Genomic DNA, 17,185 nt, shown 5'->3' with positions numbered 1-17,185 from the left:
TTAAAAAGCCAAATATTTCTTCTAAATAATAAAACCATTTTTAAATTTTTACAATGCGCAAAAAATATTAAAATAATTTATTAAAAACAATCATTTCTTATGAAAAAAGTGAAACAGTCATTTCCATCATCCAAAAATTCATTTTTTTGATTTAACAACCTATAATAAATTTTATAACACCTGAAAGCTTATTGCTTCAGCTCAAAATATATATATCGATCATGTCTATTAGGCATCTCAAAAAAGAGTTAGAATTTTTTCAACTCGATCAATTTTCATCAAAAAAAAGCAAAAAAAAAAACATATAATTTAACAATATATACAAAATTTTATATCATGTGAAAGCTTAGAATTTCATCTTTCATATGACGTTTCAATTTTATTTCTGCGATTCCTAGAAAAAAAGTTAGAATTTTTTAAAGCCAACCATGTCGAAATTCCAAACTGAGATTACGGAATTTCCCACGCTGTGCATGATCAACAGATCTCCACAGGTGTTTTGAGGTATTTCGCAAGTTTTTTAATTTGACATTGTGTAACTTGTAGTAAATGAACAGTTATGTGTGATATACCAAATGAAAGGTTACATTATCAGGATGCTCAATAAAGATAAATCAAATTTGTTTTTGCTTTAGATCAAAAGATAGAACCTGTCTATCTACAATATCTACAATATAAATTTCATTTATTTATCTGTTGAAGAAAAAAAAGATAAAAATAAAAAACGGTTAAAAAAGGTAAAAAAAAAACCATTTTGAAATACCAATTTTTTGCACATGTATGGGCACAGTCATAAACTACATGTTCTATAAGCTTGAGATTATTTGAATGCTACAAAAAAAAAAAAAAAATTAAAACTCACCCAAAAATACCCCAATATAAGTACATAGGTTTTTTTCAAAAATTCATATTTCGAAACTCAGAGACTTAAAAAAAAATCCGTATCAGACTCCTAACTTTTTTTTTATTATCTTTCGAATGACGTTTTTCAAATTGTCAAAAAAAAATCCACTATACCTATAATCACTACTTTGTCAAAGGTCTACCTCATGTTTTAGTTTTAGAAAACCATTAGTAGCTTGGTTTTGAAATTTTTTTTAGAATTTTTTTCAATACCATTGTGGCTGCCATGATTCATCGATTTATAAGACGTTATCACGTCAAAAATAAATAAATAAATAATATAGAAAATTTGTATTCTAAAATTTTTAATTTCAAAAAATTAATTAATTAAAAACCTTTTTTTAAGATTACAACATAGCTATCAATTGTGAAAAAAAAAACAACAGAAAATTGAAATTGTTTTTGAAATTGTGTTCATTAAATAATAGAGTTCTTAAAACCTATATTAGGTTTAAGTTTTTGCTTATAACAGTTATATTTCTGTAAACCACAATTTATTAAGTACAAAATATATTTAGTCAACTTAAGTTATATTTAAATTTTATATATCTTATAACAATTGCATTTCTATAAAAAAAAACAACCGATTTGTGATTTTATACATTACACACATCAAAAACGAAATTTTTAAACTTAGGTACACATATACAATACGAAAATATATTATTTTTTTGAAAGCATGTAGGTAGTTAAAAATCTTACGAATCAGTTATCAGTTAAAATCACTTACAGTAATTAACTATAATTTATTTAATAACGAATATTAATAATTTTTGTGCGAGTTATACTTGCTTATTTGATTTTTGCTTAACAAAAAAAAATTATCATTACATTTTTAGATAATTAAAGGAAAATTTTACAAAAATTTCTTTTTTTTTAAATATTCTTGAAACGAATTCAAAAATCAAACGATAACATTAAAATGTCAAATATTACAACAATAAAAATTAAAGTTTTCAACATAATTCTTCAACCTTTTGTTTTCTCTTAAGAGCCTCATCAGCGCATATCCATTCAATTTTATGTCTAACCGAAACTCTTCCAACTCCACATTTGACCATAATATGATTCACAATATCATCAATGATATTTTTATCCAATTGATTGTCCCCGTTTATCTTTTGTGTTGCCAAGGCAAACGGAGTAAAATAGTACTGCACTAAAATTCTGGTACTCAACTTAAAACTATTCCATGGAATAGTTTCGTAGAAAGTTCTTGATATTAATGTCCCATTTGATCCTAAAACCACATGATCCTTGTCTTGTGAGTTGTAATCAATTTGCCAAGTGATTGGCATTGAATTTGATTCATTTGATGGTTCACTAGGTTCAGGAGTTGTCTTCTTTTTAGAAATAGTTTCTTTGGTTTTGGTGCACTTTTGACGAACTTTTTTCTCTTTTGTAGAAGATTTGTTCGATGGACTTTTCTTAATTTCAACCGTCTCAGGAAATCCTTCGACAAGTTTTCGAATTTTCGTAATATACTGCTGCCCAAGTCCTGGTTGCTGTAAAAGTTGTTGTTCGTAGGCAGGATCTGGAATAACAGTGGGGTTATTTCCAACATAGAGGGGTTTTTGTGATTCCAAAATTGGTGTTGGAATTTCGTCATCAGATATTACTATCAAATCTGAGGGTCTTTTATTGTCCAATGATCCATTTGAACTTACAGGTCTAAACTCACTTTCACTAGCCTTCAGTCTTTTCGATTCAGCTTTCATTCGAGCATCAGATTCAGCTACACGTTTCACAACTTGTCTAAGCTGAGATTGAAAGCTCGGAGCTGTTGGAGTATAATGTACAGGTCTAAACGGCACAGGTGCTACTGGATAAGCCATATTCGGAACTGTCTGAGGAAATGGCAGGTTATCCGGGTAGCAAGTTGGTGGTTTCAACAAACTATTAATTGGTGCTGTATAATAAGGTTTAAATGGAATTGGTGTAAAATTGTAACGAATCGGAGGAAAATATTGAACGTTCTGTAAATAAGCCATTGTTTGAAGGTTATGTTGTTGGTAAATTTGAGTGACCCTTTCAGATGACATAGAAGCAACTCCAGGTCCCAGAGGAACAGATGGTGGATAATAGTAAGGAAGAGCCATTTTTTCAGTCGAATTTTGTCAGCTGTAAAGAAAGAAGAACAGTTAGAGTAAATTCTAATTCATAAGGAACACATAATTCTTGGACTGGAACACAAAAATAGAAATTCCCTTAAGCCTTTGAGATGTGATTTTTAAAAGCAAAGTCAAATCAGATACAATTCAATAGGAAGCTTAAAAAAACTGATTAGCATAATAATAAGTTGCAACATATAACAAGACTGTCCTTCCTAAGAACTTTTAAAAGCCATCACCCGAATCAAAAAGTCTTACCAAATGAACCATAACCACAAAAGTAGCCATCAGAGCCATCATTGATCGAAGGATGAAAAACTATACATTCCCATCATCATCCTCAGTCCCAACCCAATCCGAATCCAATGATGTATGGTGAGGAATAATATTTTATTATCATAATATACGTTACGTGTCCAGAGATCACAAAGTACCACCATCAACGGGAACCATGCAGCCATGTTGCAACAACAGGAACAGAAGCCGTTGCCAGGTATATATCAGGTCGAATTCTTCAACAAAAATTGCTAGCAAACAACAAACTGTAGTTGTTGTATGTTTCGAGGAGAGATGTTGTACGCTGCTGCTAGTTGCTACCACCTCAGGAGCTCGCGAGTCAAGCTAAAGAGTTTAGATACCGTATATACAACATGTGTGCCCGTATTTTTTTTTGAAAAAACACGAAAGGAATTTTCAACTAGCATTTTATACCCGTATTGCATTGCAACAAGATAAAATGCTGATATTTTTGCCTCCTACATCTCGATGGCTTCTACTATTTTTTTATAACTTTTAGTATCTATCAAGTCGATATCTGAGAATTTCATCGAACCGTGTCTTTGTGTGAATCTTTAAAAAGGAACACGATGTTGTTCTGGTTTCCCGCACTTGCATTGAATTATGCATTGTTGCAGATTATATGGAGATGGATCAAGATGATAAAAGTTATGAAAATGATGATGACTTTGGATTTGACTTGAATTTTATGGTGGAACTTAAGGGGTGTTTAGAAAAATAGGTATGATAACAAACTAAGAAAATTTAGTCACTCAAGAATATTAACATCAATTACACTAGTCAACAAGGTTTTTGCTACAAGAACGAAAATATACTTTTCTATATAGGTTTTTTTATGTGCTGATGAACTCTAATCTGAAGTCAGAAAATACAAAAAAAAGGTTTTTTTTTATAACGGTTATATTTGAAAAACGGAGGCTAATAGAATTTTTCTGATTGCGGATTCGAGTTCAGCAACCCAAAAACCTTTAGAAAAGTATATCTTGGTTCTTGTGGCAAAATTCAAATTTGTTGACCAGTGTTATCATTATTATTAAAAAGTTGAAATAATATTTTGAATATCAAATTTATGAATAATAAAATTTTTAAAAACGTTGGCAAAATTGGCTAAGGGCAAATTAACACTCTGTTTTTTGTTTAATATGAAAATTTGTTTTAGTACTTCGAAAACTAACTTTTTAATAATTACAAATTCTTTTTGTTTTTTTTGAAAAGTGTTTCAAATTTTTGTTTAAAAAAAAAAAGAAAACAGATTTATTAAGAATATTAAAAAAAAAACTCGAAAAAACCATTTAGTTAAGAAAAAAAAAATGTTTACTATACATAAAATTAAATGGCGTTCTAGTTTGGATGTACAACCCATTTAAAAATTTATGTTTTTGCACTTTTTAAAACAAATTTATTTTTTCAATTTAAATTAATTTTTCACATGCTAAATGTGAATCAGGCGTGCATCTTATTTTAAATGGATATATTTTTACTTGCTCTATAGCTATAGGGCAAGTTTATTCGTTTCGTGTAGAAAAAATAAATTCGAACCAACATTACGATGATGGAGCAGATACAAAAAAGTGGTTTTCGTCATGTTTTCCTCATTCGGAGAACCGAAATATGGCGTTGGCGTTTTTCAAAAATTGACATTTTTTTAAGATCATATATTTCATCAAATCATAATTCAATTTTATTCAAAACTTACAGACATCATTTTAGAGAGTTATATTTAAAAAAAAATTTAAAAAAGGTTTTGAAAAAAATTTTATATTTTCAATTTTAATTTTTTGATTTTTTTTTCTCGAAACTAAACAAAATCTTAAATTTCCATAGACATTTTATATAAAGATGGTTTCAACAACAAGAGCAAGTACGTGCGACTCAGTCGTGCATTTTATTTTAAATAGATTAATTTATTTTTACTCTTTTTATGGCTTTTTCGATTTCGAAATTAAGGTTTTCTGGATTCAGAATTTCGGAATTGTAACCGTCTTTCTTTTCAATCTTCCTCTATGTTATATATTTTATTTAATAATTTAAAATTTAAGCAACTTCAGCTATTTATTATGAATTGTTGTTGTGCTTTCGGAGTTTTGGGCTTTTGCACTCTCGAGATATTGTCGAGCCCGGGATGAAAATTAAAAAAACCACACTTAGTACGCTACCATAACCAGTAAAGGTTAAGAGCTTACACTGACTTTAAAACTACACCGAAAAAAAAAATTGATAATAACAGCTATCAAATTAACATTTTTGAGTGACAAAAGTCGTCCAACAATTATTAAAATATCAATTTTGATATTTTATCATAGCATTTTGACATTTTTTTAAGTTTAAGTGGATAAGTGAAAATTTCACTTTGACAATTAAAATATCAATGTTGACTAGATTTTACGTTTTTATTATAATGAAACCTATTTCATTCTTTTTTTTATTTTTATTAATAAAAGTATTTTCTTTCTTTTTTCAAAACATTACTGAAAGTGAAAGTTTTTTTACAAAATAGTGGTGATTATTATCTTCTATTACACTGGTTTACAAGGGTTTTGTTATTTTCTTCCAAACTATGTGAAGTAAAATCTTAGTGCCGATCAAATTTTCTCAGTAAATCATACATTTTACTTCGAAAAAACACAAAGCGCCTTTAAATAAGTACACATTAAGAATTTTGTATTTAATATTTATCAATAATTTGGAATGAGAAATTGATATGAAAAAATGATAATAAAATATCAAAAAAAAAATTCTAAAATGTGACATTTAAAACAATAATTTTATTATCAGGATAATAAAAATATTGTTTTAACATTTTAAATTTCATAAAACACATTTTAAAGAGCATTTTTGGCTGATATTTAAAAAATGTAAAATTGATATTGGTTTTTTTTCGGTGTATCGTGATTCGTGATAAAAAAGTGGATGATTGCATGGCCAAAGTTTAGCTCTTCGGTGTGGAGATTTTTTAAGCAGAACAGAACTGCATTGTAGTTATGTTTTTTTTCAATTGTGATCCTATTGTGTAAAATTAATAAATACGTAAAGAACTTAACTTTGGTCAAAAGCGTTTTTAAGTATAAAAATTTAATAACATAATATTTTTTATATATTTTAAAGAATTTGATAAGCAAAAATTTCAAAAAACGAAATAATTCGTTTTCGAAAAATGTATTTTCAATTCATTATTTTTGTTTGAACCGATATGGCAATTTAGCTTTGAAGTGCTTTTTCGATTAGAATTATAAGTAATTCTTAAGTAAAAGGGACTTCTTCTTCTTCTTCTTCTTCCTTTTTCTCGGCGCTGTTATGATCTCGATGTCGAGGGGGTCATAACATTCCCACGTTACTGCTTCACACTAGTGATCCGCCTGTGGGGTTCGCCGGGTTGACCTCAGAAATCGGCGGCAAGCCTCCCGGTTTTGTATTGTTCCGTTTCTGAGGCCAACTGAATGCTGGTGTTTTTGCATTTGCTTGTACCAGGAGTTTTTAGGCCTACCTTTCTTTTTATTTCGTGTTGGAACGTTATATTTTTTGACGGGGTTCTCAGGATCTCTCCTTTGAACATGGCAATACCAACTGAGTCGGTCGTGTTCAATTTTTTGGGAGATGGTATTTTTAACATGAAGGCTTCCTCGGATCTTTGTACTTCTAATTCTATCAAGCTTTGATAGAATTAAGTAAAAGGGACACTGCAATAAGTACTTAGGAGATCATTCCTAACTCTGATTTCATCAAATCCAACTACCTTCTCCATATCGAGTTAACATGTTGAGAAAAAAATTTCCCAAAAGTAGTACCTCCTTGGAAAACCTCTTATTTCTTAACACATCCACTGCAACCAGACGTCTGTAATTAAGATCGAACAGATTTCCAAAATAAGGTTGTTGGTGTTGAATGAAAAAAAAAAAATTCTCAAGATCATGATGGAAACATGACCGAAAAGCCCAGCAAAACGAACTTGTATGAATATTTATTTCAATCGGATCGCTCGTGCGCACCATCATCGATACATTAATTATGGCTTCCTGTGTGCTGATCTGGGTCTGACTCTTTAGACTCTCGGATACACAACTTTTTGGTCCCTTTTGAATTCACTCATGTTACAAGAGTAGTCACAATAATGACACGTTCCCAGCACCTGTATACTCGATAGAGTATTAAAATATATCTTACCTGATGTCTGTGTCTGAACCAAGGGGCCTTAACTCTTTTCAACAACAACAACAACAAAAATATAATATAAGAACAATCCGATCACTTTGCCGGATAAAAGTAATGCTTCTGCCAAACTGTGCGTACGCAGTTCGTATAACTTCGTCTTTGATATCTGCATATCAGTGGCATAAACCAGTTCGTGAATTTCATGACCGAATCGCGCACAGCCAGCCAACACGTCCTCTCGCCTATCATTCGAACGAGATCGAATCCCCCTAAGCCCAGCAGCAGTTTGAGAGAAGAAAACAGCAAAAGCAACCGGAGTTGAAGCTGAAGCAAGCGCAGCAAGCCAGCAATAAATCGTCAAATAAAAACTCAAGAAGTCTCGTCAGCGGATTGAGCTGTCAGCGCGGACGTCTCGATCTACACATGTTAATCAAAGTTGCAAGAATTGCCAGGACAGTTACGTAAACAGCAATTTATTCCACAGCTCTTATAGATGAAGACTCCTCAAGTCTTCAGTTGGAGCTCTTCTAGGAGAAGCAGCAACATCCTGCATATCCCGATCGATCTTTCCGATTTGCGTCTGTCTTCGGTCGTCTGCTGAGCTGAGAGGAGCGTTCCTAGGTTTGTCTGGGCTGGGAAGCCCATTGCCAGATGGCGAATGGAAGCAGTTTGTAGGCCGCTTAATCTTCGCCTGATCGGGTCACCATACAGACCAGCGCTTCCTGGGATACCTAGTACCTTCCAGCTTCTCGCCTTTATATTGTGTTGACTGTGGCTGGCTTTTCTAGCCTCTTCAGCTATTGTCTAATCCAGCACAGAAGAAAACACACATTGTCAATTCAATTCGTTCGCTATGTAAATTTAACTGCATTCACCATGCATTTGAGTCCCAACCCAAGGCACCAACGAAGCTGTAAAGATTCCTATCGATTGCATTTAACTGTTAATGCCCGCACTTGTCCTTTGTTATCCAGCTTTGGTGCGATAGAATCGTTTTCATTGTAGCCATGACTCCTCGCAGGCATTGACCAGTGTGACACTTTTGTTACGTTTCCGTTTAGCCTTGCTGGGTGATGCTCTTGCTCTTCTGAGGCTGCACCCAACAGCTAACACAGCAACTGCCGCCCTCTTTAGGCGATTTAAATAGCTACAAATGGTCTTGGGTGAATCGGAATAACTGCACAAATTCGAGTTGCATTGGCGGTTCGGTTGGCGGATGTGCACAAAAAAATTATTATTATGATTATTGGCTATTTGCGTTTGTGCTACTGTTGCTGAAATGCAGGAAAGCTGAACGTGAGGCGCGAGGTATGCTTCAATTATGGAATGCTTTTGAGCTTGTATGTATATATGGCATAGAACTATCGTTCTACCCACACACACACTCATTTTTATTGTGAAGAGTTTTTTTTGTTTCGTTTGTTCCTCTTTTTTTGTGGAATTTCGGGATCCGATATATTGTTTGGTGGACACCTGAGATTCTTCTCTCCGTTAGTCGGATATTGCGGATAAGTTTTTGCGCATATAAAATGAGCTCATACATGAAATTGCCTGAATGTAGAGGTATATTATGGACTGTTTGCGGAGTTCTATCTGATTTTGTAGTCAAACGAACAACGGTTCCCTACAGATGGCAATGCGTATGAATTTATTTTAATACAAATTAATGGAAGTGAGTATTGGAGGTTCTCAAATTAGTTGAATTTGTGTTTTAAAAGATAGTAGTTGACTCATAAGATGATATGTCAATATATTTACTTGTACATAACAAGAACATGGCCTTAGGTTAATAATATCAAGATCGATGACTGTGGGTTTTGAAAACATTCAGATATCACTTAGGTACTCGTATCGTAACGAATTATTCGTTGGATTACAGCAGAACCGTATTATTTTACGATACAGTTAATTTTTTTTGGAAGCTTTAATATTTTTAACATACTTTTTTTGTATTGTTTATAATAGAAATAAGTTTCAATATTGAAAATTGATCTCGTAAAAAATTTTAAGCAAATGCAAAATATTTTTACTTGCATTTAATTTTTTTACTTGCTCAATAGGGCAAGTATTGGTTTGGAGTAGAAAAAAAATTTGAGGTTTTAATCAAAACCAACATTACGATGATGGAGAAGATCAAAAAAGTGGTTTTCGTCTTGCCGTCCTTAGGTCTGTGCGTGTGTGCGTGTGTGCGTGTGTGCGTCCATCTGTACATCGAGCTAGGGCCTAAACGGATGGATGGATTTGCTTGAAACTTGGTACAGATGCCTTTTACGTTATTCCCTAGACCCGTTTTTTTTTTATTTTTTTAATATCTCTTTTTTAACGCATATCTCCCATATAACGTTTTCGAGGTATTGCAATTTTCTCGAAAACGGCTCTAACGAAATATAGCGTTGCCGTTTTTTTCAAAAATTTACATATTTTTTAAGTTCATATATATTTCATCAAAGCATAAGTCAATTTTATTAAAAATTTACAGACATCATTTTGAAGTATATAATGTACAAAAAAAATATTTTTGAAAAAAAAAATTAATTTAATTTTTAAGCTTTGGATTTCTTTTTTTTTGATTTTTTTCTCTGCAGTAAACAAAATCTTAAATTTCCAATAGATATTTAAGATAAAGATACTGTGAACTACAAGAGGAAGTACGTGCGACCCATTCGTGCATTTTATTATTTTTTTTTTCAATGCAAATATTTTTCATTTGCAATAACATTTTCTTGGAATGCAAATTTTTTTAATGTGCAATAAATATTTTTTTTTTAATTTCAAATGTATTTTTTTTGTCAATTGATATTTTAACAAACCTGATCTTAAGGCGTAATACCTAGTTGTAATTTTGAAAAAAATCAAATAATTTTTTTTTTTGCATATTTTGAATCTACATAATATATAACAATGTTGAACGAAAATTTCACTTTGATACTGCAATTAGTTTTGGAAAAAAAGCGTATTTGTGAAGACTTAATTTACATGGTTCCCAAAATGTTAAAACCCGTTTTTCTCGGAACTGTGTTTTCAAAGTCGGTGAGAAAAATTTCTTCGAAACGGCTGGAGTGATCGGCTTGAAATTTTTACACAATTTTCTTAGATACTTTTGTCATAATGCGATTTTTTAAGCCACTTTAAAATGTGCTTCAAATGCCATTTTGTCAAAAATCAAAATTTTGACTATTCCTTCATTCATTACCTGCATTCGTCTATTCTGGAAATGAATCTTTTGGGTTTTCTAATTTTAGGTGATTTGGATCAGAGATATATTGTTCACCGTAGGACACCTTTTTTTGGAGGTCGTCTAAGAGATCTACTACAAAAATAACGGAACCCAATATTTTTTGAAATACACAGTAGGGTGTGTCAAAATGCAAAAGTATGGATTTTTCAAATGTAATAGCTTTTAAAAGTTGCATTGCTTATCTTAATTAAATCCTGCGTTTACAATTTTCATTTTAATTAATATCTTTGGTTCGCTCAAAACATAAGAAGAAATCGAAGAAATTTGAATTTTTAGAGATTTTTGAAATATATGTTTTTTTTTTTAAACTGCGCCGATTGAATACAAAAATGAATATATTAAATATATATTTTTATAAGAAAAAACTTTTAAGCTTATATTTGTTGGAATTTAACTCTTAGTAAAGAAGCTGCGAAATAATATGCGAAGAAAAAAAATCATTTTTTCATATAAAATCGTTTTTTTTTCCTAACAACTTCAACCGATTTGAGCGAGCCAAAGACAAACGATATTATATTTTTTTTTTTACATATTATTAAACCTTAGACCCTTATAAAACTTTTGACCACTATTATTACATTGCAAAATTAGGGTACCTACTTTTTTTTCGGCCATACAAAAGGAGTAGGTAGGTAGCTTGAAATAATTTGTTTTCATAATTTAACAGTGTTTGACCTCTGATTGTGAAGAAATAATTTGGGAATGCTGTCCTTTATCCGCTTAATATGTTACTCATTTCTGTTGATTTTGAGGTTTTATACTGCCTTACCCCAAAATTTTCAGGATTTCAGGATAAATCAGATTGAGTTAAGCATAGCCGTATTTAGGGGGGGGGGGGGGGGTTTGGGTGTTTAACCCCCCCCGAAATTTTTTTTCAGAAAATCAAAAGATACCTATATTATAAACATATACAAGTCTAATATGTGCAGCACTAAATGATTTGTTTTTGTATTTTAGTGATTTGATTACTTATATGAAAATCTCCCTTAAAATCACTACCAATTTTGCATCGTTGCAGAAGCTGTCGATGAAGTTTGTATAAAGGAAAACAAAAATTGTTTGGTCCATTACAAAGAGTTTTTATCTCTTTGACCATTTCCTTAAGCACTATGTTAACACCTTAAAATGCTCTTTTAAGAACCCTTTAAATACCACAAGTACTTATGCAGGGTTTTTGGTGCCGAGACTCGAATACAAAGACGGACTTATTCGATCACATCTCGTTTTTGAAATATTACCCTTTAATCTATTTAAATCTTTCAGACATCTTTTCTACTGTCCGAGATATCTTCAGTTGCTTATTACCCACTTTTGTTCTATGTTAACCTTAAATCCAGTATATAAGCGAAAATAAATGTATCGATTTATTCAGAGACTGTAGTACCTACCAACGCTAGGAAATAACCTCGAAAACTGGTAAAAAGCGGGATTTTCGATTTTCTAACGGGAATATCTCAAAAACGCGATGTGATAGAATTATTCTGAGTTCGGATTGGAGCTCAGCACATAAAAAACCTTTAGAAAAGTATATCTTGGTTTCTGTAACAAAAACCTTGTTGGCCATACTCAAAATAAAAAAAATGCGATTATACTTTTGCAATGGAAGAAAAACTTGTTTTTATTTCTAAAAATTATAAGAGAAAGTAACGGGACATTTTGTTCTTCTCAATATTCTTGTTTTTTGATCCCCTTTAATAAAAAAATAGTAGGGTGTCGCTGCAATACTCGGTTTTATATAAATAGCATTTTTATATGGTGCGATTATACTTTTGCAAAGCACTGTATTTACAACATTTCGTTATTCTTTTGTTTCAAATTATAAAATTAAACAATTTCAGTTTATTATTAAATTTCAAAGTGAAGTATAACACTTGTCAACAAAATTATACTTCTTTTTTGTTACAGAAACCAGGGTATACTGTTCTATAGCTTTTTTGTGTGCTGAGCTCGAAACCGAAGTCAGAAAAATTCGATCACATCACGTTTTTGAGATTTTCCCGTTAGAAAATCGAAAATGCCGCTTTTTACAAGTTTTCAGGGTTATTTTTTAGTGTTTACTTATTTTTTTTTTTAAATTGAATTTGTAACAGTTTCTAAAAGAATTAAGTTTTGTCTCTCTAAATCCGTTTAAATCTTTTAAATATCTATTTTCTTCCTCGAGAAATCATGACTTGAAATCAAAGTGTTTGGGGCATCTCATATTTATTTGCTTTTAATAGCAAATATCGAAAAGTTCTGTACCAATCGCTTTCAAATTTTTACACAATTCTTTTAGAAACTGTTACAAATTTAATTTAAAAAAAAAATAAGTAAACTCTAAAAAATAACTTTGAAAACTGGGTAAAAATCGGCATTTTCGAATATCTCCAAAATGTGATGTGATAGAATTTTTCTGACTTCGGATTCGAGCTCAGCCTATAGAAAAGTATACCCTGGTTTCTGTAACAAAAACCTTGTTGACCAGTGTAATTATCTCATGTCAAACAACTTGGATTATTTAAAATTTTGGTTTTTAAGTATTGCTAATATCATTTAGAACTCAATAGATAGAATGTACCTGTCAATTTTCTGCTACAAAATTTCAGTGCAAGAAAAAGTCCATTTTTCAATGTTTTATTTATTAAATTGTACGAAATAATTTTTTTTATAAAGCCTTAGAATGGTTAAAATTTGTTTCTTAAAAAAAATTTTCTTGCTCGCTAACGCTCGCAATTTATATCAACCAACTTATCACTCTTTGTACCTACAAAACTAGAGATGCCGCTGAATATTCGGCCATTTTTAAATTCGTTTACCGTAAGCAGGGCTTTTTTAAACTTTTAACTACGAATTCCTCTCCTAAAAATGACTATTTGATTTAGCGGGATTTAGAATTGACTGCAGTTACATATAGTTGATACAAAGTATTGTGATTTCTAAAAAAAATTTTGTTTGGTCTGAGCTAACCCCCCCCCCCCCCCCCCCGAAATGAAATCCTAGCTACGGCTATGGAGTTAAGTGCTTGAAAAAGACAACATCGAGTGAGATTTCTGAATTATGACGCAAAATTTTAAAATTTTCCAGGTTTCTGTTTAAACTTCAATTAGATAATAAATTATATCACACTCCGTTAACTTCCGTCGTTAAAAATTTTAATTTTGTAAATTGTATATTTTTATATAATCCAGATAATTTCCCTTGTTCATTATTTCTTTAAAATTAATTGAACATAATAAATAAATAAATTGGAGAATGCGTTTCAAGAATTAATGTTAGTTTTGAATATTTAGTGTAAATTCCTTCGGAGCAGAAAATCAAAATTGTAGGACTCCTTTTACATGAAATTGATAAAAATTCTTTAAATTCATTTCAAGTCCCGAAATGTCAAGGAGTGTCTTTCCTAACATGAAATCTCGCATTTTTCCCTTTTTTTATGATTCACAAATTCCAAGAAGCATAATTGTATTGCTGTTACTCTTATCTTAGCTTACAATTCTAACAACGAAGGTGGCAATCCCCAAAAAAATCATATTTATGCATTTGTACCTATATCAAATCAATCACACGTACTATTTTGAAAATTCAAAAATAATCAAAACCCGCAGAAATCTATATACGTTTCCCACTTAAAATAAGTACACATCCCATTTTCATTCGATGGTAAATTCCAAAGTTTTTCATAAACCCTTTTCAAAGATCTCTGCCAGCGATAAGACACCTCTCAATGTTATACATTTACTGTCAAATATTGTTTTTTGATGGCCCCCTACATTGTAAAGTCATAATTTGCACCTACCTTCACGTTTTTCTATTCGAAAAAGCGACGTCAAATAAACGTAGGTATCTGTCTAAATTCGAGAAGAGTGTCTTCATCCAAAAACATCACCCCTTTTTCTATCACTCACCTCCAAAGTGATTTACATTTTTATTCCATAATTTTCGAAACATAATATGCGTAGGTCACAATCGGAGCTTCTTTATTTATATCGAATTCAACCCCATCACTCTTTTCATGACAACAATCTCAAAGAAATCCACCTAAAACACTTCTAATAAAAAAGAATGCCTTTTGGAGGAATCTCATTCAAAAATTTACATGTATATCACATGTCCCTGATAAAATAAAAACTTCTCGTGATGTCTTCATAAAAAAGTTGGAAAAAAAACCTCAAAAGATTGTTATCTAAAAATGTCTCAACGCGCCATTGCATAAAATATGTCTTGATATGTCGTGAAGTCTTCACCTTAATGACGTGTCTCTATCCCCCCCAAAAAAAAAGACACACAAAAAAAACATATCACTACCAGCACCAGTCGAGAAACGACCGACGACCATTTGAAGAAATATGATCCCAATGGATTGATTCGGTTCATATCGCAGCGGAATCTCCATCAACAGTTCACTGTTTCGTGTTTTCGATGATTCCCAAAAAAATTAGAAATTCCTTCGTCACTACTCGTTCCCCCTTCCCCTTCAATTCGATGTGAGTGTGACCACACTGACCATCATCATGCGTTTTACATTATTGCGGTGCGGTGGTGCATCGATGGCTCCGATGACGTTCGTTGGCTGGTGACGGGTTCAGAGCCTCCGAAATCATCAATTCCCACAATGACTCCCTCCGAATGTTTTGAATACTAATTTTTATTTTTATTTCTATTTTTTTTTAAGGTTATGTACACATGCCCAGATCGATGTTGGTTTTTATTCAGAACCTCTATTTTAAATTGACGTTTAGCTGTCAAAATGTCAGCGCAAATCTTGACAAGTTAAAAAAATACTCTTAGGAGGAAGTGGACAGGTAAGTTGACAAGTCAGGCTTGCAAATTTACAAAGAAAGTCAAGGCCTATTCGTTGCTGCCGCTGAGGCTGATTGCGGAGACTTGAGAGTGCGAGAGAATACCTTTACCAGGAAATTGTACAATGAATCGTAATTAGTGTTTACAAGAAAAAAACAGAAAAAAACACCTGTTGCCTGGGATTATGAGGGAGCACAGACTCTTTGATTTAAAGCCGAAGCCGCCTCAATGTCTTCTCTTGTGAGTTATTGATTGTGGGTAAACATCATGTAAATTAATGGCGTGTGGAATGAATATTCAATAATCTATATGATTGTCATTGTTAAGTTATTGGAAGTAACGAGAGTTCACATGAAGAGAAAAAAAAATGTGTGGAATTGTTTTTGTTTGTCTTTTTTATGATAAATTATTATTTATTGTTAATTTATTAGTTTTTTTTTCTAAATCATTAAGGGACATTCTTTAAATTCTTACCTCTGAGGCACTGTCTCGTAATTTTATATTTTCTTTAAAGATTCCGAATTGAACAGGTGTTTTAAACACAAAGTTTGAATTAAACAAATTTATGTTGTGGGTAAGTACTTTCCTATTGATTGGAATTTGCATACTGATTTGAGTGGAATTGCAAATTAGTGGAAGTAGAGTTAGACTCAAATTATCCGTTAAGATTTTTGCTTTATCAGAAGAGTCAGAGCTGTCATAGTACTAGTACGATAATTTAGATTTTCAACTAGCAATTAAATATTACTTTAGACAATTTTTTCCAAACTTAAAATGATCCAATTTTCATATTTATTTTTTTTCAATTATTGCTATGGATGAACATTTTAACCCTTTTTGGATTTTGAAAAAAAAAGTTTTAAATAAATAGATTTAATATTAAAATTCGAAAAATTGTGTTTAAAAAAAATATTCGAATATTTTGGTTTTGATTTAAGTTAAAGTTGCACAGCAGCTTAAATTGGTATTGAACAGTAGTTTTCGAGAAAACGGCTAAGTGATAGCTATATTAAAAAAAAAAGCAGAAAACTTTTAGAACTCCATAGAAAATTTGAAGAAAATAGATTAACTCGTGAATTTGGAAATGTGACAAAAATATTCAGAATCTGCCATTTTAACACCATCCACTTTTTTTTTACAAAATACAAATACAAATTGATTTTTTAATGAAACTTGAAATAAAAAAAATGTTAAATTAGCTTTTATAGTTATTTAAACATCGTTTTGTTGTTTAAAGTAGCTATGTCGTTTAATTACTTGTATAAAAACAGGAATTAAAATTTGGATAATCGTTAAAATAGTTAAAAAATATTTTTTAGAGACATACACAAACTTTCCAACATTTTGAATAAAAAAAAAAAACAGTTTACACCATTTATAAGAAAATTTTAATCAATATTTAAAAACTAAGTTTAAAAAATTGATTTTCCAAAAAAAATAATGATTTATTTAACCAAAAAAGTGTTTTTTTTTGTCAGTTTTTGAAATTTTTGATTTAAAGGTTAAACACTTCTGTGAAACTTTCGTTTAAATCGGCTTAAACGTTTACTAGAAATTATCATATATCACAAAAAGGCTCTTTTTTATTACAAAATTACTCGGAGAAAAAATTCATGATTAAAACAAATATGTACTCATACATCTTTTATTATGTTTTAGCAAATTCAGTACAATAAACTGCATTTTTATTGTGTACCTATTAGGTAAA

At 31.1% G+C, this 17,185-nt stretch overlaps 1 protein-coding gene across 1 annotated transcript; it reads right to left on the bottom strand.

Moving 5' to 3' along the window:
• Nucleotides 1–1,246: 1,246 nt before the first annotated feature.
• On the bottom strand, nt 1,247–16,095 carry LOC129911713 (uncharacterized). Its single transcript, XM_055989587.1, has 2 exons — nt 15,952–16,095; nt 1,247–3,024 (listed from the first exon to the last, which is right to left on the bottom strand). Exon 2 carries the CDS (start codon nt 3,000–3,002, stop codon nt 1,860–1,862), a length of 1,143 nt encoding a protein of 380 aa, XP_055845562.1. The 5' UTR covers nt 3,003–3,024; nt 15,952–16,095; the 3' UTR covers nt 1,247–1,859.
• Between the last annotated feature and the right edge of the window lie 1,090 nt (nt 16,096–17,185).

The sequence above is a fragment of the Episyrphus balteatus genome, chromosome 2, assembly GCF_945859705.1.
Source record: "Episyrphus balteatus chromosome 2, idEpiBalt1.1, whole genome shotgun sequence".
Classification (NCBI taxonomy): Eukaryota; Metazoa; Arthropoda; class Insecta; order Diptera; family Syrphidae; genus Episyrphus; species Episyrphus balteatus.
Note: the sequence above shows the minus strand (reverse complement) of the source record. Positions and strands in the feature narration are given on the sequence as shown.